A 26,053-nucleotide genomic window follows, 5' to 3' on the forward strand; every position below is an offset into this window, starting at 1 on the left:
CACTGTCCCAAAGCTCAGTGTCACAGCCCAGAGCTCAGTGTCACAGCCCCAAAGCTCAGGGTCACAGCCCAGAGCTCAGTGTCACAGCCCAGAGCTCAGTGTCACTGTCCCAAACTCAGTGTCACTGTCCCAAAGCTCAGTGTCACAGCCCAGAGCTCGGTGTCACAGCCCAGAGCTCGGTGTCACAGCTGTGGCTCTGAAGCCAGCACTGAAGGAAGCCAAAGCCTCGTTGCTGCAGGGCAGGAGAAAGTGGAAATGCCGCCAGCCCCAGGGCAGCAGTGTCATCGGTGTCATCACTCAGCTTCAAAGAGAGGGCAGCAGATGGGGGTCAGATAAGAGGGATCCTTGAAATCCCCACCTGAAACACCTGCACAGGGGCATCCCAAAGCAGCAGCAAAGCCTTCCCTGCAGCCCTCGAACTGAGGATCACGAGGGCAAAGTTTGCTGCTTCTGCTCTGTGATATTTCAGTTTTTCCTTATCAATGCCTCATTGCAAAATGCTGGAGCTGAGCCAGCAAGAAACACCTTTTCTCTCGAAAAACTGAACCAAACTTTCTCTTCTGATGTCATCCCAGCTAAGATCTTTGGGCCATCCCATCCCAGCTCATGACTTTAGGTCATGGGTTGGACTTGAAGATCTCAGAAGTCTTTTCCAGCTCAATTAATTGTGTTTCTGATCCCAGTTCCAGCAGAGTTGGCGTCTCCTGTTCAGGACATCCTGTCACTGTTGTTGTTCCTGCCTCCATTACTGGGCCAGTTCTAAGGTTCTTGGCTGAGGTACGGAGCCAGGTGAGGGGGAAATCCCAAAGCCTGGCTCAGCAGTGTTTGTAACCTGAATTTGGAGCAGCCTCTGCCAGGCCCCGAGGTGCAGCACGGAGCTGAACTCACCAGAAAAAGCGAAGAAATGCAAATTAACAGCAGCAAATTAACAGCAGCAAATTAACAACAACTAACTAACAACAGCAAATTAACAACAACAAACTAACAACAGCAAACTAACAACAGCCCCACACAGGCTCTGACCACGAGCAGGGTGACAGCAGGGACTGCCAGGGGTGGCACAGGGTGGCCCCAATGACACACAGCCTCCCTGGGCGAGGCAGCCCCGGGTGAGGATGAGGCAGCAGCTGCCTCCCTCCCACCCCCTCCCCGCTTTGGGGTCCCTCTCCTGAGAAACTGGGGCAGGTTTTGGTTGTGTTGTTTGTCTGCCGATACCAGCGAGGAGGAGGAGGATGAGAAGGATGAGGATGAGGATGAGGAGGACGAGGAGGAGAAGGATGAGGAGGATGAGGAGAATGAGGAGGAGGAGAATGAGGAGAATGAGGAGGATGAGGAGGATGAGGAGGATGAAGGAGGCAGCCAAACCTGCCCCTGTTGCCCAAAGCCTCCCGTGCTGTCCCTGCAGGGCGGGCGGGCAAGGCGTGTGTGACCCCTGCACGTGGGTGTCCGTCTGTCAGCACCGCCTGCCCCAGGCCTGCACACCTTGCCCAATCCCATTAAACCTGACACATCAAAGCACTTCCAGCTCAGCCAAGCTCCTCGGGTGGCACGGAGCCACGGAGAGGACGGGGAGCCTTCCAAATGCCAGGGCTGGCATCGGGGGAGCCAAGCAGGAATGCCCTCGCTAACTCCGAAAGCTGATCCTCTCTAATATCATCCTAATCATTAAGAAGCTGTGAACCAGCATTGGCCTTTTAAACTAAAGAAAGAGGGCTTCCCCCCCCTCCTTAATGGTATGCCTCAACTAAACCCCAGCCCCTGATTTTTTATCATGCTCCCTTCATGACTCACTTTCTCTTTAGTTACCCAAACTTCTGTCATTCATATCAATAAATCCCCCCTCTAGCAAGCCACCCATGGCTCCAAGCACTACCCCCTGAACCTGACCATGAACTTAACCTTCTTTGACCAGTTCTCAAGCCCATCCTTCCTAGGAATCCCACTAATCCTCATCTCAATGACATTCTCAGCTCTCCTACCACCGTTCCTAGATAATCGATGAATCACTAACCAGCTCTCAACCCTCCAACTATGGTTTATCAACCTAGTTACAAAACAACTAATAATGCCTCTAGACAAAAAAGGACACAAACGAGCCCTAATTTTAACATCCCTCATAATCTTCCTCCTGGTGAGAAAAGGTTCCCCAAGAGCCTCGGGAGCAGAGGCTTTGCGTGGTGCTTTCTGGAAGTTTTCCCTGTCATTCCCAACCCTATTTGATTAGATCTCCTAGTCAGCTGCAGGATTTTGCTTGTTGTTATCCACGCTTGGGAGGCTGGAAGAGCATTTTTGGCTTTTCAGCCAAAGTGAGGAGCGTGCTGGAGGAGCCGACAGCAAAATGCAGCTGCCCCCAAGGGATGGGGACATCGAGGAAGGGTTTGAAGGATGGGAACAGGGAGCATTTTATCCTGCTGAAGCCACAGACAGGGCTGAAGGGAAGTGGCAAGTAATTACCACCCTGGAATCCAGCCAGGGTGTCTTGAAATACCAGCTTGCAAAACTTTCACCAAAACACGCCAACGGACCAGGTGTTTCGAGGATAACAGATCTGGGCTTTGACTCTGCAATCAGCCCCGGGATCAGCAGATCCAGGAGAAAACCATTATCAGGAATTAAGGCTGTAACAGATCCTCAGTCCCTTGAGGCCCACCAGGTCTGTTTTGCTCAGGATTTTGGGTACAAAGAAAGAGAAAAGCTCATTTATTTCCAGTCCTGGACAAGAATTTCCCTCTCCTTGCTCTGGACAGGAATCCTCCAGGTGTTTGACCCCCCCCCCCCCCCCCCCCAGGCCTGACAGCCTCCTCAGAAGGCAGCAGTGTTAAACTATTTGGATTTAGGGAGGATTTTACCAATATCCAATTGGTTTACAATTTTTACCAATGCAGAGCTTTGCTCCCTGAGTGTTGCAGCGTGGCTGCCCCTGCAGAGGGACCTGGCAGCCAGGGATAAAACCAGCCTGGGCATCATTTGGGAGAGGAAAAGCGAATCAACCAAGAAAGGACAGCAGATCTGGCACCCAAACCCAGCTAAAAAAAATATCCTGGCACAAGGCTGCGAGGGCTACGAGAGAACCAAGAATTCTTTGTTAAGTGTCACCCAAGACCTTTTCCGCCCCAAAACCTCTGTCCCCACCAGCTCCATGGGCACAGCCCCGAGAGCCTCCCCTGCCCCTACCTGCCAGCCAAGCATCTGCCAAAGGATGGGTTTGGGATGGAGGGCAGCGCCCCAGGAACATGAAAGGAGATGTGTAAACACAGCCTGTGTCCATGCAGAGCCTGTGGCTTGGTGCTGGCATTCCCAGGAGCAAAATCATTGCTCGTTGAGCAAGAGCTGGAAAGGCAGAAAGAAAAGGAAAGGGCGCAGGGAGACAGGGGAGGAGACACCGTTCCCAGCTGCACGTCCCAGTTCCAGCACTTGTTCCAGTGCTCTGGAAGGAGCAGCAGAAAGGGCAGGGAGCAGAGGTTCCCAGCCAGGCTCTGCACCAGGAGCCCTCTCCATGCCATTTCTCCATCCACGCACCTCAAGGAAGCTCCGGCTCATCTACAGCTCCCCAGACGGACAAAGCTTCCCTCAAACCCTCCCCTGCACCCTGGACAACCGCAAACCACTTGTTTGCTTGAGCTGAGCTCTCTTCACAGCCTGGGAGAAGTTCCAGGTGTTTGATTTTCCATTTCAAGGTTCCATGGAAATCGAACGCACTGGAGCCCAGCCCCAGCAGAGCTCCTCCAGCCCAACAAGGGTTTTCCAACAGGAGGAGTGTGCAAGCACAGGGAAGGGAGGGAGGGAGGGAGCAAATATTAACTACACCTGTGCTAGTGAAACACCCAGGGCCTGGCAAGAGGCAGTAAAAGCCAAAAGCAGAGGAGGGAGCTCAGCCTTGTTATGCAACCTCGTTATTCAACGACCACAGAGACACCCTATAGGGGCTCTTTGTTTGCAGAGGGAAAGGAGAGAAATACCACCAATATCTGAGTCACAGGTTCACCAAGAGGCTCCAAAGACGTTTTCAGGTGGAAACTTTTGCAGGTTCACATGGTAATTTGGGAGGACTGGCTAATCCCCTGGCTCCACCCACCACCCTGTAACACAGCTCCTGCTGCTCTTGCATATATAGATAGGTATGGCCCTACACCCGGCTGCACACACCAGAGCCCGGACACAGAGCAATCCTAAACTTTCTTCCTCCCTGGCTGCCCTCCACCTGCTCCCACCATGAAGAAGGAAATACTAACCCTGGCCTTTGCTCGAGCCGTCTTTGTGGAGTTCCTCTGCACACTCATCTTCGTCTTCATCGGGCTGGGCTCGGCGCTGAAGTGGCCGTCGGCGCTGCCCAGCATCCTGCAGATCGCGCTGGCCTTCGGGCTGGCCATCGGCACCTTGGTGCAGGCCTTCGGCCACATCAGCGGCGCCCACATCAACCCCGCCGTGACCATTGCCTTCTTCGTGGGCAACCAGATCTCCCTGCTCCGCACGCTGCTCTATGTGGTGGCCCAGCTGGTCGGGGCCATCGCCGGCGCCGGGATCCTCTACGGTGTCACCCCCGCCAACACCCGCGGCAACCTGGCCATCAACGCGGTGAGTCCCTGCCCAGGATCTCCCCTCTTCCCTCGCCTTCCCCTCGGCACTGGCACGGGGAGGAGAATCTGTGGGGATGGATCCTCAGCGCTCTGTCCCGCACACACGGCGGGCTGGGAATGGGACGGGAGCGGAGCCGAGCTCAGACATGACGGCTTTATTGTGCGAGTGATGAGTGGGATGTTTTTCCCTCCTGTAATGAGGGCTTCCTCTGTCCTGAGGGCCCCGTGAGTCACCCGCACCATTGAGATATTCCTGAGTGCAGCCTCTCCACCTGGAGATTAGCGCGGGACAGGAGCTGTGCCAGCAGCAGGGGGAAGGGAGGGAGCAGAGCCCAGTCAGACCAGTATGGGCAGGGGGAGCAGGAGCCCACTGGAGCCACAGCCCTGGGGGAGCCGGGAACGGAGACGGGTGGGGAGAATGGTGGGCAGGAGCTGGAGAAGGAGCGAGGGCAGGACGGTGTCGAGGGGCCCTGAGCAGTGGGGGCTGCTCCCAGGGGAGGAGGGGGAACAGCAGAACCCTCTGAGATAAGCAGGAATGAAGCACGGCCTGAAACCCTCGGGGCAGTGCTGGAGAACATCTGCAATGAGAGCGGTGGGGCTGCTGCTCCAACCACGGACAGGCCTGGGGGCAGCACAGACGTTCACTGGGATGAGGAGCTCCAATGCCTCTCATTCCACAGGTTCCACATCGCAAACAAGCCAGTTTTAGATAAAAAATGAGCTGTGATGGGTTGGGTTACTTTGTCTTTCCCATGTCCAGAGGGGTCGAGTTCCCCTGAGAGTCCCCAGGGTTTTGTGCAGAATCACTGAGACAGAACAGCCCATCCCAGGCCACGACCTTCATCCCAACCCTCTCCCTCCATCCTATTCCAGCTGCTCCTCATCCTCCTGGGCAGGTGCTCCACAAAGTGCAGGATGAAAACAGCCTGCAAGGATCAAAGAAATGCAGGGAAAAGGGATTTGGTGGCAAAGCAACGCAGTGTTGTGGAGACAGGGAAGTGGAGATGTGGAGAGCCCAGGGAAGGGGGAGAGAGAGATCTTGGAGATTTGCAAAGAAAGAAAGATCATTTCTTTCCTTTCAGAGAAGGAGCAGGGAGCTAAAGCAGGGACTGGGCAGGGGCCCTGGGGGTTTCTCCTCCAACTTCACCCTCCCAAACCTCCCAACAAAGCACCCAGGAGCCCTCCTGGTGGTGCTAAGCCCTGGGAGGGTTAATTATTGTCACTCTCGTGGTTCCAGCTCAACAACAACATAACCCCAGGCCAGGCCCTGGTGGTGGAGATCATCCTCACCTTCCAGCTGGCCGCCTGCATCTTCGCATCCACAGACAACCGGCGCAGCGGCGTCGGCTCCCCCGCGCTGTCCATCGGCCTCTCTGTCACCGTGGGCCACCTGGTGGGGGTGAGTCAGGGGGGTCCTGCGAGCACAGAGCTTCCCAAAATGCCCTCGAGCAGTTGGTCCTGAGGGAGCTGCTCTGGAGGAGCAAACACAGGAGACTTTGGGGTCTTTGCTCATGAGGGGTCATCTCCAGCTCTCTGGAACAGAGACACCGTCAGGGGACACCTCAGTCCCTGCTCCCAAAGGGTGGCTCTGATCTGCTCCTTAACCCAGGGTTCTTTCCACACCGCCAGATTTACTTCACCGGCTGCTCCATGAATCCTGCACGCTCCTTCGGGCCCGCCGTTGTCACCAGGAGGTTCAGCCCCGCGCACTGGGTGGGTGTTGGTGGCACTGGGGACAGGGACAGGTGGTGGCCACTTGGGGACAGGGCAGGGGTGGGGGTTTCAGAGCCCACCCCAGGCAGGAAGGGTTAAAAGGGGCTGGAGAAGGAGGGAGGTTTTGCCCCCTCAGGAACAGTTAATGCCTGGGCACAGAGCCAGCCAGGGGACAGAAATGAACCCCTCCCAGGGTAGGCTGGGTGGGAACAGCCTAAAATCTCATCCAGTCCCACCCCGTGCCATGGGCAGGGACACCTTCCACCAGCCCAGGATGCTCCAAGCCCCATCCAACCCAGCCTTGGACACTTCCAGGCATGGAAATCATCTGTGGTGCCCTCTGAGCACCACTGGTGCATCATCTGAGGGGAAGGAAGCCCATGGAAGAGCCCAGCTTGGCCTTTCCTCTCACCCAGCACTTCCTGCAAGCTCAGCCCCAGACTTACAGAGCAGGTTTGGCCCTCAGTGAGCACAGGCTGGGGGGGTTTCATCCCAGGAAGTGTCTGGGACAGGTATTTTCCTCTCTGCATGGCAGGAGATGTGGAGCAGGGATGGGTGGATGGATGATAGATAGGGATGGATGGATGGGTGGATGGATGGACAGAGATGGATGGAGGGATGGATGGATGGATGGATGGATGGAGGTGCCATGAGCAGAGCTGGAGCAGCAGCCCCAGGAGCTGCTCTCACCACGTCCCTGTTGCTTTCCAGGTGTTCTGGGTTGGGCCCATCCTTGGGGCTTGCTTGGCCTCCCTGCTCTACTTCTACATCCTGGTCCCCTACTGCATGAACATGTCTGACAGGGTGGCCATCATCAAGGGCACCTACGAGTCTGAGGAGGAGTGGGAGGAGCAGCGGGAGGAGAGGAAGAAGTCCATGGAGCTGACCCCACCGTAGGAGCAGCTGGCAAAGCAAGGCTGAGGGAGGGGAGGAAGGCCCACCCATGGGCTCGTGTGTGCCCCACGCCAGGCCACCACCACACCCAGCTGCAGCTGCTGACTCTTCATCCAAACCTTCCCATCCCGGCCCCCGGGGGTGCCGGAAGGCCGGGGGCTCTCTGTGTGTGTAAAGAACCCCTGCATCAGCTCTAGAACTTCTCCAGCTTCCCCACAGCCACAAAGCCCCTCAGCCAGGCCCTGGCACCCTCGGCTCCAGCTCTGCTCCCTGGCAGGGCCCCACGCCCCACACCGGGGCACCTGCAGGACCTCACCTGGCCCAGGGATGGGAACACCTGGGGGAAGGGGAACAACTGCTTAGGGCAGGGGGGTGCAGATACCCCCAGCCCAGGGGCTGCTCGTAGATGCTCTTTCACCTTTCCTGGTGCTGGGAGTCCTTTTTATTCCCAAAAGAACAAGACATTTTGGATTCTGTGTTGAGACCTTTGTATTATAGTTTATTATTTATTGCAAATAAAGGAAAGTTAAAAAAAAAAAATTCCTGGGTGCAAATCAGCTCAAGTCTCAAAGTTTAGAGGGAAGAATGGATTGAGCTGGACACAAACTCATCCCAAAGGGTCAGAGAAATAGCAAGGCTCAAACCCTGGATCCTGTGGGAGCTGCTGGGTTGGGAGGGGAAAACCTGAATCCTGGGAAGGATGAGTGGGTGCCTGTGCTGGAGTGGGGAAGGTGCAGGGCAGCTGCGAGTCCATCTGAGGCTGGAAGGAGCAGGAGCATCCTTGCAGGGCAGGAGCAGGAACAATCCTTGCAGGGCAGGACAGCTGCAGTCCATCCAGGGCTGGAAGGAGCAGAGCATCCTTGCAGTGCTTCCAACCCTTCCCACACGGCCGGTTTGACTCCAGCTGTACCAGTTCTCCCAGACGGCTCCGTGGGTGCCCTCAAAAAGTGACCCACAACTCCCCAGCCCCTCAGCTGTGCCAAACCCACACCTTCACCTGACCTTCTGCTCTGGCCCTGCTCTTCCAGTTCTACCACAACCCTCTGCCAGAGCAGCTCCCGGCACAGGGACACCAGGACAGGCACAGGGACACCAGGACAGGGACACTGGCACTGGGACACCAGGACAGGAACAGGGACAGCAGGACAGGGACACTAGGATAGGCACAGGAGCACCAGCACAGGGGACACTGGGACAGGGACACTACGACTTCTGTGCCTGTCCTAGCATCCCTGTCCCAGCATCCCAGGGACACCTGGACAGTGGCACAGGAACACCGGGACAGGGACACCCACCCCAGCCCCCTCCCCAGCTCCAGCCCCTCCTCCTGCTGCCCAGGGGAGGTTCCCCCCACGGACCCCCCCAAGTGGGAGGAGGCTCTGCCCTGGGCACTCCCCCATCCCAGGTTCAGCTCCATCCCAGCCGGAGCGGGAGGCTCTGCCCTGGGCTCTCCCCCGTCCCGGGTTCAGCTCCATCCCACCCGGAGCGGGAGGCTCTGCCCTGGGCACTCCCCCATCCCAGGTTCAGCTCCATCCCAGCCGGAGCGGGAGGCTCTGCCCTGGGCACTCCCCCATCCCAGGTTCAGCTCCATCCCAGCCGGAGGCTCCTGCAGCCCTGGCCGGGGAGGATGGGCAGCCCCACCTGGATTTTGGCACTCCTGGACCTGCAGTCCTGGCTGAGCCTGGGGACAGCACTGTCACTCCCCCAGCTGTCCCAAGAAGGGGTTGGGGACAAGCAGGAGGAGGAAGGGAGGTAGAAGAGCCCTTTGGGTCAGCAGCAGGGCAGGAAATTAAACCCTGCAACCCCCCAGGTGTCCTCAGGGATGGGCTGAGGATCCCCCACACCTCAGTTTCCCCTTTTGAGGGATATTCGGCCACCTTCCCGTGGGGGATGAGAAGAACACTGGCCCTGGGGAGATTAAAGCAGATCCCAGAGATCCCCTCTCAGGGGCTGGGGCAGGGCAGCCCCCCCAAAACCTGCAGCCCCCCAGTGTGCTTCCCCTGCACCCCAGGACCCGGGGATGCACCCAAAGGGTGCATTCAGCCCCCCCAAACTGGGAATCTTGGCCATCCCCCTGGTTCTGGAGCTCTGAACCCCATCCATCCCCACAGCACAGCAGGGATGGGGGAGCCCCAGTGGGAACTGGGGACCACCACAGCTCCCCCCAGGTGTGCCCAGCCCCCCCAGTCCCTCCAGGTGATCAACAGCAGGGGAAGGAGCTCGGCTTGGGTGTGAGCCCTCCCGGGATGAATCAGAGGCTCCTGCAGCTCCAGCTCTGTGTCAGCACTAAAAGCACCCAGGGCCCAGCCCTGAGCCCAGCTCGGGCGCTGCCGGGGGGATTTGGGGTCAGTGGCACCCCAGAGCAGGGCAGGAGCAGCTGAGCCCAGCAGGACCCCTCAGGAGCACAGCCCAGAGCTCCTTCCCCCCCAGCTCCCCTGGGCCCTGAGGATTTGATCCGGGCAGGGAGGTGAATTCAATCCAGACTCAATTTTGGCATCCAGCAAACCCTGTGACCTCACCTGGCCAGGGCAGGGCCCAGGGCAGGGTTGGGAAAGGACTGAGGGCCTCCCACCTGTCCTCACCTGTCCAGGAATGGGAACAGCAGCACTTGAAAACCAATGGAGAATTTATTATTACTACTTCTCCAACATTCCAGCTCCTTCAGACTCATTTTTAATTAGATTGGAAGGCTGGGAGACAGCAGTGCCCCACTCACTCCCTGAGCAGAAATTGGCTTTTCATGGAAAAATTCACCTTTATTTCAGCAGAAACAGCAAGGCCAGGTACAAACCTGCATGTTCACACTGACCTACCTGCAGCACTGTGCTGGTTTTCCTGCTTCTCCCTAAAACAGGAGTTTCATTTCCATTCCGTTCCATTCCATTCCACACCTCTCCACCATCGTTTGGGGTATAAAAAGGTGAGTTACACTTTATTACCAGCTTATCTTACCCTAATTTAAATGTTTCTCACCAGGTGAAACCACTCCAAAGGCACCTCATTACCATTCCTGGGTGGTTTTGCTCTAATTAAGGGTTATTCCCTGGACGTGCCCACAAGCAGCTGCTCTGCTCTAAGAAGATTTCACAGGTAATTCCTCACTCCTGAGTACCTTTTCCATCCTCAGGTAATCACTGCTCAACTTTAAAAACTGGATTTTTTTTTTGCCTGGAGGGAGACAAGCCCAGGATTTTCACAGGTTGCAGCAGTCTGGAAACTTCACATTTTTAATACATCAAAGGGATTTCAGGTCTATTTAAGTCTAATTAATGAAGATCTCCACCAGATAATTTAAATTCCCTGAACCCCAAGTTTTCTGGACAGGGGAGGAACCAGGGCCATGAGAAGAAGAAAAATTCAGTGGAAATGGCTCAGTTAAGGATTTTTCTGTGGGATGCAGGAGCTTCTTTGTTTTTGCTCCTTGCAGAGGGTGAGGCCCAGCTCTGTCCAGGAGGGAGCAGGGACAGAGCTCCACATCTGGGGCACATCCCTTCCACCCTGCTCCCAGCTCAAATTATTGTGCATCCCTGAACGTTTCCCTTGAATCCTCAGGTCCTGGAGAGCAGAGCCTGGTTTCACCTGGAAGCTCAGCTCAGCTCAGCTCGCTGGGAAGATGAGGAGAAAACAATGCAGGAAATCCCAGAGAGGGAGAAAAGCATCACAGAGGGGCTTGAATCCCAGCTGGGAAGTCCCAGGGAGCACCTCCCTGCTGCAGGAGGAATTCCAGGGCTGCTCTGGAGAGCCCTGAGCAAGCAGAGAGCAACTCAGGAGCACCACGAAGGAGCTGAGCCAGAGGAGAGAACTGAGAACACAGAACAGAACCCAGAATACAGAACAGAACCCAGAATAAAGAACACAGAACAGAACCCAGAACAGAGATCGAGGCTCCACACCAGGGAACTTTATTCCTGCAAATACTGACATTTCCAGAACATTTCCAGAGCATTTCCAGAGCATTCCCAGGGTTGAAATGCCACCAGAGAGGAGTGAGCTGTGCCCCAGGAGCAGAGCCCGGCCTGGGTGTTGGCATTAGTCATGGCACAGGCTGTGCCAGCACCCACCTCCTCCAGAGCCTTCCTCCTCCTACTCAGCCTCTGCCCAGCCTGTTGTGCCATGAGATCCCTCGTTAGGAGCCAGGAAACAGCTCCCAGGCCACCAAGGGACAGCAGCCACCCTTCCTGTTGTCACCCCGGCCAGGAACGTGGCCTCCGCCTGAGCAGCACCTCCTGCAATTCGTGTTTGGCTCCCTGGCTCAGTTCACAGGGATTTGGGGGTCAGGCTGGGCACCCTCCAGTGCTGCCAGTGCCACCAGTGCCCTGCCTGGTCCCCACAGTACACTGAGACCCCAGTGGGTTCATAATTCATGGAAAGGTGAGAGCTGCCCAAAAAATGCCCAGGACATTGAGGAGGCAAAGGGCCAGAGATGTCCAGAGAGCAGGAAGGGCAAGAGGAGCTCCAAAGGTGCTTCTGTTCCCACTAAACACCTCCCACAGCCCCCCAGTAATAACCTCTTTAATAACTCCCAACTTTAATATGTCCCAACTCCTACAGCCCAAAAAACGCTTCTTTAATAAATCCCAACGATTTTTATAAGTCCCAACTCAACTCTAATAAGTTCCAACTCCTTCAGCCCCTTCAGCCTTCAAGCCAGAACAGCTGGGAGTTTTTAGCAGGTGTCCCAAGGCAGGGACCAGGAGGGGACAGGTGTCCCCCTGCCCTGGGTGCTCTGGAGCAGCGCCCCTGGGAGAGCCAAGGGTGCCGAGGGCAACTCCTGCTGCCCTCTGCTGGGATTGCCATGGGGAAAGGAGAGGAGGCCAGGAAAACCCTCCCCAAAACGGCCCAGCTGAGGGAAAACCCCTCTGTTGTTTCCACCCACCCTTCCCAGAGCTCAGCCTCAGCACCCCATGGACATGGAGGTTCCTCCCTGGGGACTCCATTGGCGCTGCCGGCGGCGCGGCTCTTCCTGCTGCCAAGTTTCCTCTTGCTCAAGGTTTTGCCTCAGCTTTCCAAGATCTGTTTGTTCTTAATCACCCTCCAAACAAAGTCCAGGCGGCTCCTCTGAGGGCTGCTGGGGATGGCATCAATAAAAATCAAGGGTAATAAGAAGGGAAGATAAAGGTGCCCTGCAGGCCTCAGCTTGGCCTGACAAAGGGGCTTTGTTGGGAAAGGTCAGCTCTGGAGCTGAGAGGGTTTCCCAGGCTGGAGAAAGCAAGAACCCAGCAGGCAAGGAGGGGATTAAACTCAGCTTTGTTAAACTGCAGCCCTGGGCTGAGGTGTTGGAGCTGCCCCAGCTGCTCCAGCCAGGCTTTGGGCTGAGTTCCTCCAGAACAGGAGCTCTCCAAGCTCAGTGCCTCCATCCAGCCCCAGGATGGGCAGGAAAAGGAGGACAAGACCCCGAGGGCCCTCTCCCTGCACAGAACCACTCAGGAGAACTGGGACCTGATCCATGGCAGAAAAAACCCTGAAAAATCACCATGAACCCGCAAAATAAACCAAATAAATCCCCTGGCACGAGGCCTCCAGGATCCAGGCCCGGCTCTGCCACTTGACATTAATCCTGCTTGGCAAAGGCCACGGGAGCTCCTGTGCCCAAAGCAAGGTGCAGCTGCAGCTTGGGATAAAGCCCTCTTGTGCAGCCAGGATTACAAATGGGGATGAAAACAAACTTAAATGTCCAGCACAATGAGCCTTTTCTAAAAAAGACAGAAAGAAAAAAAATAAATCGATTCCTCTTCCCCAGCAAATCTTTCAGCTTTTACCAGTGGGGATTTTTCCCTCCTGCCCAGGAGCTGGTTTCTCTGGGGACAGGGCAGTTGGTTCCCTGCCATGCAGCCGAAGAAAATGAGCCCTTTCTCCATTCTTTTTATTTTAATTCCTTATTTTTTAAGCTACTTATCCCAACAGCCAATTGTTTCCTCACCAGGAGCCCCCCGTTTGGAGATCAGAGTCCACAGGAATTCTGACATTCTGTTATCACCCCTCACGGGGAAGGGATATAAAACTGAGCTTGTTTTCTTATCTCTTGGAACAGAAACTGCCAGTGTGTTTCGCAAAGGAGCCCTGTAGGAACAGTTAATCAGTGGATAAAAGCGTGTTGGGTGTGCAAACACAACCTTATCCCACTGCTGACATCAGGGCTCGCATCTCCACGGCTTTGCCCTGGATTTTTGCCACATTGTGTTTGGATTTTGAGCTCAGCTGCAGAGCTGGGCTCAGCAGAGCTGGGCTCTCTCTGCAGCAGCAGAGCTGTGCTGGGCTTTGCTCATCCCTCCTGCACCATCCAGCCCCCAAGCGCTCCTTTCTTTCCATGGAAACAAGAGTGAACCTGAGAAGTGCCCTGTGCAGCAGCCACCCTGAGCCCTGGGTGCAGCAGAACAAGGTGTGGTTAATGTCAGAACTCAGCACATCCCTCCCGGTGTCCAGAGCTGCCAGGGGGCTCGGAGACCCTGGCACGCAGCCCAGAGCATCGGCGGGTTTCATTTTGACCCCTGGAGCAAGTTGCCACCTTTGTATGAGGACCTGAAAGTCACAGAGGTTTGAATGGTGTAATAATAAAATGATCACAGGGTGAAAATGGAGATTTTAGGATTTTTGGTGTGGGGGTTATGGGGACAAGATGGAGGAACTTGGGCGTGTCCAGCCTTTCTTCTTCTTCTTCTTCTTCTTGGTCTCCATTTTCTGCTGTGATGCTGGCACTTTGGGATTGGTTTAGAGTAGAAGTGCACTAACATAGGGGATAGGTATTGGGAATGAAGTGTAAATATTGTACACACAGCTTTTAGTATAAAAAACTAACACCACCCCAAGGGCTGGAAACAATTCCCAGCTCTGTGTGAGGAGTTACAAGCCACAAGAGTTTGAGTAGAATGAGAGTGAATTTGTCACAGGGTGAAAATGTAGAATTTTGGGGTTTTTAGAATGGGGGGTCAGGAGGCAAGATGGAGGAATGTGGGCATGTCCTGTCCTTCTTCTCCTTCTTCTTCTTGGTCTCCATTTTCTGCTGTGATGCTGGCACTTTGGGATTGGTTTAGAGTAGAAGTGCACTGTCTAACATGGGTGACAGGTATTGGGAATTAAGTGTCAATATGTTATATGTAGTTTTTGGTATAAAAGGACAACACCACCTCAGGGGCGGTCAGAGTTCCTGTGGCTGCCCTGCTGCGCAGATCTCGGCTGGGCAGAAAGAAAATTTTATAGATAAGAATTAATAAACAACCTCAAGACCGAAAAGTGAAGAGTCCAGACTCGTTCTTCAGCCACGTGGGCTGAAGCAGAGACATCCTATGTTGCAGACATATTTTCAGGAAAAATCCTTTTCTAGGATTTTTCCTCCTGAGAAGCTGAGAGGACCCAGGAACAAAATGTAACCAATGGTTATCTGCTGCTGTGGAATGCAACAGGTGCATCTGGGATTGGTCTCATGTGGTTGTTTCTAATTAATGGCCAATCACAGCCCAGCTGGCTTGGACAGATGGTCCGAGACAGAGCCATTGTTATTCATTCTTTTCTATTCTTAGCCCAGCTTTCTGATGAGAACCTTTTCTTCTATTCTTTTAGTGTAGTTTTAATGTAATATATATCATAAAATAATAAATCAAGCTTTCTGAAACATGGAGTCAGATCCTCGTCTCTTCCCAAACCCGAAAACCCCTGTGAGCACGGTCACAATCCTGCACATTAACAACCATCAACCTGAGAGTTAACCAGAGCCCCCCCAGGACAGGGAACACCCCCCAGCCCGGGCACGACCCCAGACCATCCCTGCATCAGCCATCCCGGGATGGGCAGGAGCGAGATCCAGCAGCAAATCCAGCACTGGGCTCCTTCAGCTCAGGCTGGCGCTGTTTAGGACCAGTTCTGGTCTCAAACCCAGCCCAAAGGGGCCAAACCAGGCACTGCCAGGGGTGTCTCCGGTGGAGGCTGCTCCTGCCCCAGCTGGGGCTCCCAAATCCTCCTGCCTGACGTCTGAGGATGGTCAGGATGAATCCTGCACCCTGAGCAAATTCAGCCCAGATCTGAAACCTCTGAACCTCTGGGCTCAGGCTGGGGCCAGAAGAAAGACCCCAAAGGGATGGAGTGAGTCTAGAGCCAGGAATGGGGCTGGGGAAGGGCTGGAGCACCAGGGAAGGGTCTGGGGAGCTCCTGAGGGACCTGAGGGACTCAGCCTGGAGAAAAGGAGGCTCAGGGGGGACTTTCTGGCTCTGCACAACCCCTGACAGGAGGGGACAGCCAGGACAGGCTCAGGCTCTGCTCCCAGGGAACAGGGACAAGAATAAAGTGCCTGGGGAAGTTTAGGTTGGGAAATTTCCTCACTGTAAGGTTGTCCAGCCCTGGCACTGGGGCAGAGCTGGAGTCATCACCCCTGGAAGTGTCCAAAACCCACAGGAATGTGGCCCTTGGGGGCCTGGTTAATGCTGCTGATGCTCTCGGAGGTTTTCTCCCAGCCTGGATGATTCACCTCGGGAACAGGAGGGCTCAGACAATCCAAGGCAGCCAAAGATCCAAACTTCCCATCTCCAGGCGAAGGAGCTGAGGCTGAAGGGTCCTCGTGGTGCAGCTGCAGCTCCTGGGGCCCATTCCCATCCCCGGGGAGAGCAGGAGCTGCAGCCAAGCCTCGGCGGCTGAGCAAACACGGGCGGCTGCTGTCCAAGCAGGCAAGTGAATCTGGAGGCACAATTTGTCATCTAATTGCAGCCACACCCCCCCGGGATTAATTGCTGCATTTGAATTCAAAGCAGGGCAGATTTACGGCCCCATCAGGTTTCATCAGCCGTTACTGGTGATTGATGCCCGGCTAAAAGCACTGCAAACAGCCAAAAAAGGGCTCTAATAGGGGGTTTTTTTTCAGAGTTAGGAGTATTTGGGTTGTTTGATCATCCCCAAGCCTGCAAGAGAGGGGGATTAAAACCTTGGCCACATTTGCTGCAGACTCCACTGAAGGTTTTTGGCTCGTGCGCGAGGGGAAGTTGCCTCGGGAGGGTGTCTAAGATTTCCACAGAATTATGGGTAGGAAGAAGAGTCAGGGAAACAAAACCCTGATGTTTTTCCACATTCAAAGCCAGAGGGACATTTAGCAGAAAGAAACCTTTAACCAGGATAAACCAGCAACTACTACAGTGTCAGATAAAGAGGGGAAATTAACCCCACCCTGCCCCAAGATCAGCCGTTGTGAGGCTGCAGTGTGTAACCACCCAGGTGCAGGGTCAAAGCCATCCCACAGCTCCCCAAACCATTCCTCTGCCACCCAAAACCATCCCATAACCTCCTGAAAACATCCACAGCCACCCAAAAACATCTCACAGCTCCCCATACCATCCCTCAGCCACCCAAACCATCCCATAACCTCCTAAAAACATCCACAGCCTCCTCAAACCATCCCTCAGCCACCCCAAACCATCCCATAACCTCCCCAAATCCTCCCTCAGCCACCCAAAACCATCCCATAACCTCCTGAAAACATCCACAGCCTCCCCAAACCATCCCACAGCCTCCTCAAACCATCCACAGCCACCCAAAAACATCCCACAGCTCCCCAAACCATCCCTCAGCCACCCAAAACCATCCCATAACCTCCTGAAAACATCCACAGCCACCCAAAAACATCTCACAGCTCCCCAAACCATCCTCAGCCACCCCAAACCATCCCACAGACATCCAAAACCATCCCACAACCTCCTAAAAACATCCACAGCCTCCCCAAACCATCCCACAGCCACCCAAAACCATCCCATAACCTCCTAAAACCATCCACAGCCACCCAAAACCATCCACAGCCACCCAAAACCATCCCACAGCTCCCCAAACTATCCCTCTGCCACCCAAAACCATCCCATAACCTCCTAAAACCATCCACAGCCACCCAAAACCATCCCACAGCTCCCCAAACCATCCCTCAGCCACCCAAAAACATCCCATAACCTCCTAAAAACATCCACAGCCTCCCCAAACCATCCCACAGCCACCCAAATCCATCCCATAACTTTACAAAACCATTCACAGCCTCCCCAAACCATCCCATAACCTCCTAAAAACCTCCATTTCCCAAACCATCCACAGCCACCCAAAACCACCCCACAGACACCCAAAAACATTCCACACCCTTCCCACACCATCCACACCCTCCCCAAATCCTCCCACAGCCATCCAAAACCATCCCATAACCTCCTAAAAACATCCACAGCCTCCCCAAACCCTCCCACAGCCTCTTAAAAACATCCCACAGCCACCCAAAACCACTCCACAAGCTCCCAAAAACCTCAGTTTCCCAAACCAACCACAGCCTCCCCAAACCATCCCACAGCCTCCCCAAACCATCCCACAGCCATCCAAAACCATCCCATAACCTCTCAAAAACATTCCACAGCCTCCCCAAACCATCCACACCCTCCCCATATCCTCCCTCAGCCACCCAAATCCATCCCATAACTTCCCAAAAACCTCTGTTTCCCAAACCATCCCACAGCCACCCAAAAGCACCCCAGCCCCGCCCCAAACCACCCCACAGTCTCCCCAAACCATCCACAGTCTCCCAAAACCATCCACAGCCACCCAAAAACATTCCACACCCTCCCCAAACCATCAACAGCCATCCAAAACCATCCCACATCCTCCCAAACCCTCCCTCAGCCACCCAAAAACATCCAAGCCCTCCAAACTCTCCCTCAGCGACCCAAAACCAGAGCTCAGAGCTGGTGATGCCCAGAGCTGCCCCAGTTCAGCTCCTGTGGGGTCCCAGTATGAACCAGCAAGCGCTGGTGCTGGGCCCTGAGGGCCTGAGGCTGCTCAGAGCACCCAGGGGTTCCCCAACAACATCCGAGAGTACCCAAAAAACGTCTTTCCTCCATAAAGGAAATGGAAACCACCTTTCACTGCAGGGAATGGTGCTGGGAACACCCAGGAGGGTCAGGGAGCAGGAGGGGCACCCAGGAGGACCAGGGAAGGCCAGGGAGAAGCAGGGGTCACTGAGGAGCTCCAGAGAGCAGGAGAACCCACCAGGGAGAAACAGGGGTCATTGAGGAGCTCCAGAGAGCAGGAGAACCCACCAGGGAGAAACAGGGACCAGAAGGAGCAGCCAAGGAGGGCTCAGACCCCAGGTGTTTCAGGCACCATGGGCTCAGCCAGGTGTGTCCCACGCCCTGCTCCACCCACCAAGGTTCAGCCAGAAGAGGTGCAATGCACCAGTTCAGCCAGGTGAGAGGGCTGAGCCTCCAGCCTGACCTCCAGGTGACCCCAAAGAGCAGCTCCCAGTGATGAGGAGGAGCAGGGACACCAGCAGAGGTGCCACCATGGCTGGGGACCCACAGGTGTCCAAATCCCAGGGGTGAGAGCCCCATGCTCCACCCCGAAGAGTTTCACCTGCAAATCCCATTTTCTCACCCACCTCCCAGCCCAGCAATGGGTTCAAACTGGTTTCTGCTCCAACCCTCACTGAGGAAACCACTTCCAGCTCTCCAGGCTCACATCCAAGTTTCCCATGGGCAAAGCCTGTCCTTGGCCCCCAGTGGCTCTGTGTCCCAGGGATCGTGGACATTGGGAGCTCAGGGAAGGTGCCTGGGGACAGAAGAGTGCTGGCAGCTGGGGATAAGAGGGACCTCACCCAGTTTGTCAGCAGCAATGTGAGAGGAGTCATAAATCCATCAGAAATGGGGATCCACCACAGGGATCAGCCTGAGCTGGGTTTTGGAGAGGGCCCAAGTTTTGACTCCTCACAGCTCAACCCATCAGGTCCCACTCTTGGCACCAGCTCAGCTTCCCATCCCACCCCACTGCTCCTCCCTGGCACCAAGCCTGTGGGACATCAACTCCGAGATGTTTCCTGCCAAAAGCCAGGCACAAAGGGGAGAGGAAATAATCCCCAGCCCTTCAGAGAAAGGGCTTCACCGAAAATACCCGGTGAGAACACAGAGTTTCGCTCTGCAGTGGCCCCTCCCTTGGCTCTTCAACACCTGCAAAGCAAAACAGAAAAAAACCAGCCCAAAAAATGCTGAGAGCAAACCCAGGCCCTCGGCGTCACAGGGGAGGTTCCAGGTGGAACCAGTGACCCAGGGAGGTTTTTCTTTGCCAGATTTGCCTTGGCCACTGGGGCACCTCCAGCTGTGGCGGGGAGGAGGAGGCCACAAACTCCTTCAAGAGGAAAATGGGGGTGAAAAGTGCTGATTCCCAGGCCCTGGGCTCAGAACCACGGCTGGGGGACAGATGGGGACGTTCTCCAGTCCCTGCCCTGGGTTAGAGCCTGGGCTGGGCTCTGTAGGCAGCAAAGGCCTCTCAGAGGAGCCAAGGGAAAGCCAAAGTCTTTATTCTTTCCTGTTAGCTGTAAATCCTCTCAAAATGAAGCATCTCCTGGTTTGTCCCCACTCCAGCAATCTGGGTTAAATTTAAGAGCAGGTTTAAACATGAACTTCCCTGCCCATGGCAGGGATGTGGAACTGGATTTAAGGTCCCTTCTAACCCAAATCATCTGTGCTTCCATGGCAAAGTCATCGTGTTCCCAGCCTGATTTCAGACAGTCCCAGCAGGACCATGTCCCACCATCCCCATGGGAGCAGCCCTGGCTCCTCCTGCCTCTCCCCACTCCTGGAGATCAGCTCACCCTCATGAGAGCTCCTGGGGAAAAATAGGAAAAGGGCTGGATGGGGAATGAATGAGAGTTGATGGATGTGGTGTCTGGAGTTTTCCCTCATCAGCTTTTTGGTCCCTGCTCCATCTGAACAGGATGCTCTGGTAGCCTCAAAGCTGCTTCTCCAGGGATGCTCCCAGAGCCAGAGTTTGACCTCAAAACGTCCCAACTCGGCTGTGACGTCACCGCGATGTCACTGTGATGTCATCAGGATGTCGCCCCAAGCTGCCCCCCAAAAAAGAGGAATCGCCGCGGTCCTTGGAGGGGCAGGACGGGAGTTCTGGGAGCCTCGAAGGGAGGAGGAGGGGAGGAGGATGGTGAAGGGCAGGGGAGGAAGGATGGGCAGGGAAGGACAGACAGACAAACGCTGCCACCTGGTGTCCATAAAACCTCTCAAAGTCCTGAACCGGGATGGATTCAGCTCTGCAGGATCGCAAAGCTCAGGGTCCTGCCTGTTGGGCTCCTCCAGCCCCGGAGAGCCACCAGCAGCTCCATCCAGCTGGAAAAGAGAGCGTGACTGGGTTTGCTTGGAATGGGGAAGCGCCGCGTCCCGAAGGGCTGCAGGAAATCACCCGGGGGCTGTGGGGAGAGGCTCCCATGGGACATTTCCCGAGGCCACTCCAGCCCTGGGATCCACGGTGAGAAAACCACACGAGGAGCATCGGCTGAGCTGAATGTGCCCTCCCCGAGCTGCCGCCTCCGCAGGCAGCGCCGCGGCCTCCCGGGCCGGGGGACATCGCAAACGGTGACATCGTGAGCTAATTTGGTGGCATTAATAACAAACATCCCACCCGAGTGACAGGCGGCAGAGCTGGCCCTCTCCTCCCCAGATCCAGCTAATTAATGTCCCCTTCCCTCCCTCGGGGGATGTCAGGCTCCCTCCAAAGGCCGCGAGTGGCCCTCATTAAAGGCTCGTCAGGATGAGCGTCCCCCAAACATCGACCTTATTTTGACAGTGGCAGTAATTACAGAACTCTCCGTGGTGGAATGACTATAATTACCCAGGCACGAGCAGAAAGGTCCCGAGGGGGGGAGAGCACAGAAAGCTCTGGAGAAAGAGGGAAAAAAAGAGAGAAATCTGCACCTGGAGCCCCCATCTCTGCTGGTGGGAGAAACAAGGCCCAGCTCCCCAGGGCTGGCTGTTGTCTCCCACTGCCTGGGAGAAAAGGCACATTCAGACCCCCAAACACCAAACCCTGGACATTCTCCCTTGCCTGGAAACGCCCCAGAGGTCCCAAACCTGCCCTGGAAACACCTCCTGCCATCCACACTGGGAATGCAGAGCCCCCAGGAACCCACCTGGCCCCCAGGTGGGGAGAAGCTCTTCAGGGAGCTGAGGGCTCTGCCCTGGGCCCACCCAGGAGCCCCCACCCTCCTCCAGGCCCAGATCCAGCTCTTTAGGGTTGCCCTCAGTTTTCCCCTTCTCCTTTTTCCTCTTTCCTTCGCTGGATTCAAGGATTTGAAACAAACAAGCCCAGTTCCTATGGGACACCCTGGAAAACTCTGAACCAATGAGTTCCAGGTGTTCCCAGGGCTCCTGGGCTGAGCCTGGATGTCTCACAGGGATCCAGAACTGCAGCCCCTCATGGGGCCTCCTTTCACCCCCAAATCCCATAAATCACAGGGAACGTCCCCAAAATCACAGGGAACATCCCCAGTTTCGGGTCTGGACTGGGGCAGCCACACCAGGCTGGGATCACGAGTGGGATCTGCCTGCCTGAGGAGCTGCAGCAGGAATTTCACACGGCAGGAAGTGTTTGGAGACACAAATCATTGGTTTGTGCCTTTGCTCTTTATTCCTTCTTGTTTCTTTTCTCCAAAGAAGGTGCTGGAAAGGGGAGCCCGTGGGCAGATAAATCCATGCAGGACACGCTGTGCCAGCAAGGGGCCACCTCACCTGAGAGGAGGAAACCCACAGGTCACTGCTTTGGTCCAAAAAGTGGGGAGAAAAAAAAGAAAATATAAGAAAAACAGCAACAACAATTAAAAAAAAAAAAACTTCATTGAAGGCGTCAGTTGGAAAATCCACCAGTAACAACATTGTCTGCAGCAGCCCCACTCCAGAAAAGCTGTAATGATTCACAGTGACCCATCTGAGGAAAAGCAGGATACCTGTGACCCACCTGTCAGCTCTGGGCATCCTCCAGACGAGTTTAAAAGCACCAGGGAGGAGAAGAGTTCAGCCAGAACCGGCTCGAAGGAGGAAAATCGGATCTGGTGTGGAGGGAGCAGCTCAGTCCCCAAGGTAGGTGCCTCTCCCTCCCTCTGTTCTCCCAATCTCCAAAAGAATCTAACCAGGTGAAGAAAGCATTTGGTGATGGGCAACAGAAGTCTGGGTTTTGGCAAATAAAGGGTGGGAGGTGGCATTTTATTCCTGCAGAATTTCTGAGGTGTCCAGCAAAAATAAGGAATGTAAAATACGAGTAAACCTGCTCATCTGGAATGCGCTTTTCCAAGCAGTGGGGAAGTTCTCCAGCACTGTGGTGATAATTCCAGGATAGAAATGTCACCCCCAGACAGAAAAGGGAGGTTTGGGATAAAGCTCATTGCCAATTTTATCCTTGGGTGCTGTTCTGCGTGCCATGTGCCCAAGGAAGGGTGAGGGTGGGTTTGTCACACACACCCACCCCAATCCTGCCCACACCCCGGGCAGGGGCTGGGTGGGATCAGGGCTTGGGGTGGGAATTGCAGCCAGGAGATTCCCTGGGTTTCTGCCTCCCCAGGAGCCCAGATGGTGCAGTGGCTGTACCTGTCCGGGCTGGTGCTCGCCGTGCTCATCCCAGCCGGAGGGCAGGTGGCTCCCAAGGACCTGCAGGAGCTGTCCAGGTACGGGGCTGGGTGGAGCAGGGCTGTGGCAGCAGCTCAGCCCTCTCCACTCCTGGGGCTGTCCCAGCTCTCCCTGCTCCAGTTTATTTTGTATGGATCCCGTTTATGTATCCATCTTGTACGTTCCCATTTATTTTGTATGGATCCTGTTTATGTATCCATTTTGTATGTTCCCATTTATTTTGTATGGATCCCATTTATGTATCTGTTTTGTATGTTCCCATTTATTTTGTATGGATCCCGTTTATGTATCCATCTTGTATGTTCCCATTTATTTTGTATGGATCCCATTTATGTATCCATTTTGTATGTTCCCATTTATTTTGTATGGATCCCATTTATGTATCTGTTTTGTATGTTCCCATTTATTTTGTATGGATCCCGTTTATGTATCCATCTTGTATGTTCCCATTTATTTTGTATGGATCCAAACAAATTCCCTCCCGGCTCCCAGAGCTCCTGGGCTAAGCCTGGATGTCTCATGGGGATCCAGAACTGCAGCCCCTCACGGGGCCATCATTTCACCCCCAAATCCCCAAAATCACAGGGAACATCCCCAGTTTCAGGTCTGGACTGGGGCAGCCACACCAGGCTGGGATCACGAGTGGGATCTGCCTGCCTGAGGAGCTGCAGCAGGAATTTCACACGGCAGTTCCTGGCAGGGACATTCCCTGTAGGGAACCCCAGGATTTCCTGCCTGGGTCAGAGCAGAGACACCCTGCCCCAGGCCAGCCAGGCTGGGCTGAGCCCCTTTTGTGCTGGTGCTCCCGTGGCACCTGTCCTGTGGGAACCCTCTGTGGTGAATCCCAAAGTCGCCCTGGAGCTGCAGAGGATGGTGCAAACCTCGGAGCAGCCCCACGTTCCTGCTCTGATGGGGGAAGCAGGGACCAGAGTGGAGGTTGGGATCCACCAGCAGGAAAGAGGGGGATGATTTGGGACAGGACACTGGATGTGTTTATTGGATGCCAGGAATCCATGCCAGGCTTGGCAAACCTCCAGAAACTGAAACAAGAATTGTGCGTTTGATTTGTAGGAATCATATTAAATATTGCAGATTTATTCCTCTGCCCTATTCCAACTTTTCTGGGGGGTGATCCTCACAGGGACAGGATTGGAGGGGACAGCCCCACCCTGGCCATCCCCTGGGGGAGGATCCTGCTGGGCTGTCCATTCAACCCCATTTTCCTCCCTTCCCCTCCCTTCTCCTCTCTGCCCTATTCTGTCTTTTTGGGGATGATCCTCACAGGGACAGGGTTTGGAAGGCACAGTGCCACCCTGGCCATCCCCTGGGGCAGGATCCTGCTGGGCTGTCTGTTCAACCCCATTTTCCTCCCTTCCCCTCCCACCCTGAGCAGATGGAAGCTGTTGGGACCCCAGAACTCCCAGAGCTTCCTGTCCCACATCAAGCGACACTCGGAGGGGACCTTCACGAGCGACTTCACGCGGTACCTGGACAGGATGAAGGCCAAGGACTTCGTGCACTGGCTCATCAACACAAAGAGGTGCTGGGAGCAGGGAGAGGGGTGGGATTGTGCTGGGAAACAACCACCCACCTCCCCAGTCCTGATCCTCATGGAGAGCGTGAGAGGGAACTGGAGCAGTGCCAGGACACAGGGAATGGATGGGATGGGAAGGAATTCCTCCCTGTGAGGGTGGGGAGGGCTGGAATGGATTTCCCAGAGCAGCTGTGGCTGCCCCTGCATCCCTGGAAGTGCCCAGGGCCAGGTTGGAGCACCCTGGCACAGTGGAAGGTGTCCTCCCATGGCAGTGGGTGGGGTGGGATGAGCTTTGAGGTCCCTCCCAACCCAAACCATTCCATGATTCCATGAAATCCATGGATCTGGTGCCAAGGCAGGGTTGGACTCCCTTTTCCTGCTGCCCAACAGCTCCCAGAGATCCTCTGGTTTCTTGTAATAAGGTCAGGAAAATTGAGGCATTTGTGGTGTGATTGGAACTCTGGGACGGGAAGGGGCTGTTTCATCCTCCCCGTGATTTGTCCTCACATTTTCCTCCTCATTCCAGCCTTACCCTCCTGGGATCACTGACATTTCTGTTCCAGCCATTCCCAAGGGGCAGCTCCTCCCTGAGTGAGGGAACCCTCCCTGCCCGTTCCCAGCTCCTGATTTTAGCAGGAGTTTCCACCCCCTGAAGCTCTTTGGGGTTTGTTTTTAAGGTACAATTAACAGCAAATCCAGGCAGCAACTTTCCAGCCACATCCACATGAGAAGGCTGGGCCTCTCCTCGTCTGCCAGGATCAGGAGCTCCACAGAAGGATTCACCCATCACCTGCAGCTCCTGGACCCAGCCCCGGGTTCCTGGGAGCTCCGTGGAAGGATTCACCCATCACCTGCAGCTCCTGGACCCAGCCCCGGGTTCCTGGGAGCTCCGTGGAAGGATTCACCCATCACCTGCAGCTCCTGGATCCAGCCCTGGGTCCCTGGGAGCTCCATGGAAGGATTCACCCATCACCCATAGATCCCAGACCCAGCCTGTGGTCCCTGGGAGCTCCACAGAAGGATTCACCCATCACCTGCAGCTCCCAGACCCAGCCTGTGGTTCCTGGGAGCTCCGTGGAAGGATTCACCCATCACCTGCAGCTCCTGGATCCAGCCCTGGGTCCCTGAGAGCTCCATGGAAGGATTCACCCATCACCCATAGATCCCAGACCCAGCCTGTGGTCCCTGGGAGCTGCAGATGATGGGTGAATCCTTCTCCTGCTGCTGCTGGACCCAGCCCATGGTCCCTGGGAGCTCCAGGGAAGGATTCCCAGCTCCTGGACCCAGCCCCTGGTCCCTGGGAGCTCCAGGGAAGGATTCCCAGCTCCTGGACCCAGTCCCTGGTTCCTGGGAGCTCCAGGGAAGGATTCCCAGCTCCTGGACCCAGCCCCTGGTCCCTGGGAGCTCCAGGGAAGGATTCCCAGCTCCTGGACCCAGCCCCTGGTCCCTGGGAGCTCCAGGGAAGGATTCCCAGCTCCTGGACCCAGCCCCTGGTTCCTGGGAGCTCCTCCTGAGCTCTGCCCCCATGGATCAGCCGTCCCTCCAGCCTGGATTTCCCTCTGGCTTCCTTCTCCCCGTGGTTTTCCCCAAATGCCAATAAAACCTTCGCTCACTCCTGCAGTTCCTGGCGTCTCCAAGCATCCCACTGGGATCCCACACAGTCCCGGGGGATTCTGAGCCTCTCACTCCCATCTTGGTGCCTCATTTTCCCTCAATTCCTCAAGTTTTGGATAAAAGGGAAAACCAGGGTGTGCCCACCTGACCCCACTGACCAGGGCCAAAAGAAATTTAAGAAAAACCCTGCAGTAATTCCCTTTTTGGTGTTAAATCACTCCAATTTAATCTGGATCCAAAGAATCTCCTTGGAGTTAATTTAGTTCTAATTAATTACAGGACAAGTGGGCCCAAAAAAAGGCCAGAAAGGCATCAGA

The 26,053-nt window shown here is 55.2% G+C and overlaps 2 protein-coding genes across 2 annotated transcripts; both read left to right on the plus strand.

Moving 5' to 3' along the window:
* The first annotated feature begins 4,032 nt into the window (after window positions 1-4,032).
* Window positions 4,033-7,187, plus strand: AQP5 (aquaporin 5). The gene is made up of 4 exons (XM_071456007.1): window positions 4,033-4,575; window positions 5,815-5,976; window positions 6,207-6,290; window positions 7,002-7,187. The coding sequence occupies exons 1-4, from the start codon at window positions 4,213-4,215 to the stop codon at window positions 7,185-7,187; spliced, it is 795 nt and encodes a 264-aa protein (XP_071312108.1). The 5' UTR covers window positions 4,033-4,212.
* Window positions 7,188-22,531: 15,344 nt separating this feature from the next.
* Window positions 22,532-24,809, plus strand: LOC139604723 (pro-glucagon-like). Its single transcript, XM_071455945.1, has 3 exons — window positions 22,532-22,626; window positions 23,982-24,128; window positions 24,800-24,809. Exons 1-3 carry the CDS (start codon window positions 22,532-22,534, stop codon window positions 24,807-24,809), a joined length of 252 nt encoding a protein of 83 aa, XP_071312046.1.
* Window positions 24,810-26,053: the final 1,244 nt, after the last annotated feature.

This window comes from Agelaius tricolor, unplaced genomic scaffold (assembly GCF_023055355.1).
Source record: "Agelaius tricolor isolate 1412-34295 unplaced genomic scaffold, bAgeTri1.0.p SCAF_55, whole genome shotgun sequence".
Classification (NCBI taxonomy): Eukaryota; Metazoa; Chordata; class Aves; order Passeriformes; family Icteridae; genus Agelaius; species Agelaius tricolor.

Bases quoted from the DNA above. Each gene is read 5' to 3' on its own strand.
- AQP5 (XM_071456007.1), top strand. From the start codon at position 4,213: ATGAAGAAGGAAATACTAACCCTGGCCTTTGCTCGAGCCGTCTTTGTG. The intron at 4,576-5,814 runs GTGAGTCCCTGC...TCGTGGTTCCAG, and splicing joins GCAACCTGGCCATCAACGCG to CTCAACAACAACATAACCCC. The intron at 5,977-6,206 runs GTGAGTCAGGGG...CCACACCGCCAG, and splicing joins CCGTGGGCCACCTGGTGGGG to ATTTACTTCACCGGCTGCTC.
- LOC139604723 (XM_071455945.1), top strand. From the start codon at position 22,532: ATGGTGCAGTGGCTGTACCTGTCCGGGCTGGTGCTCGCCGTGCTCATC. The intron at 22,627-23,981 runs GTACGGGGCTGG...CACCCTGAGCAG, and splicing joins GACCTGCAGGAGCTGTCCAG to ATGGAAGCTGTTGGGACCCC.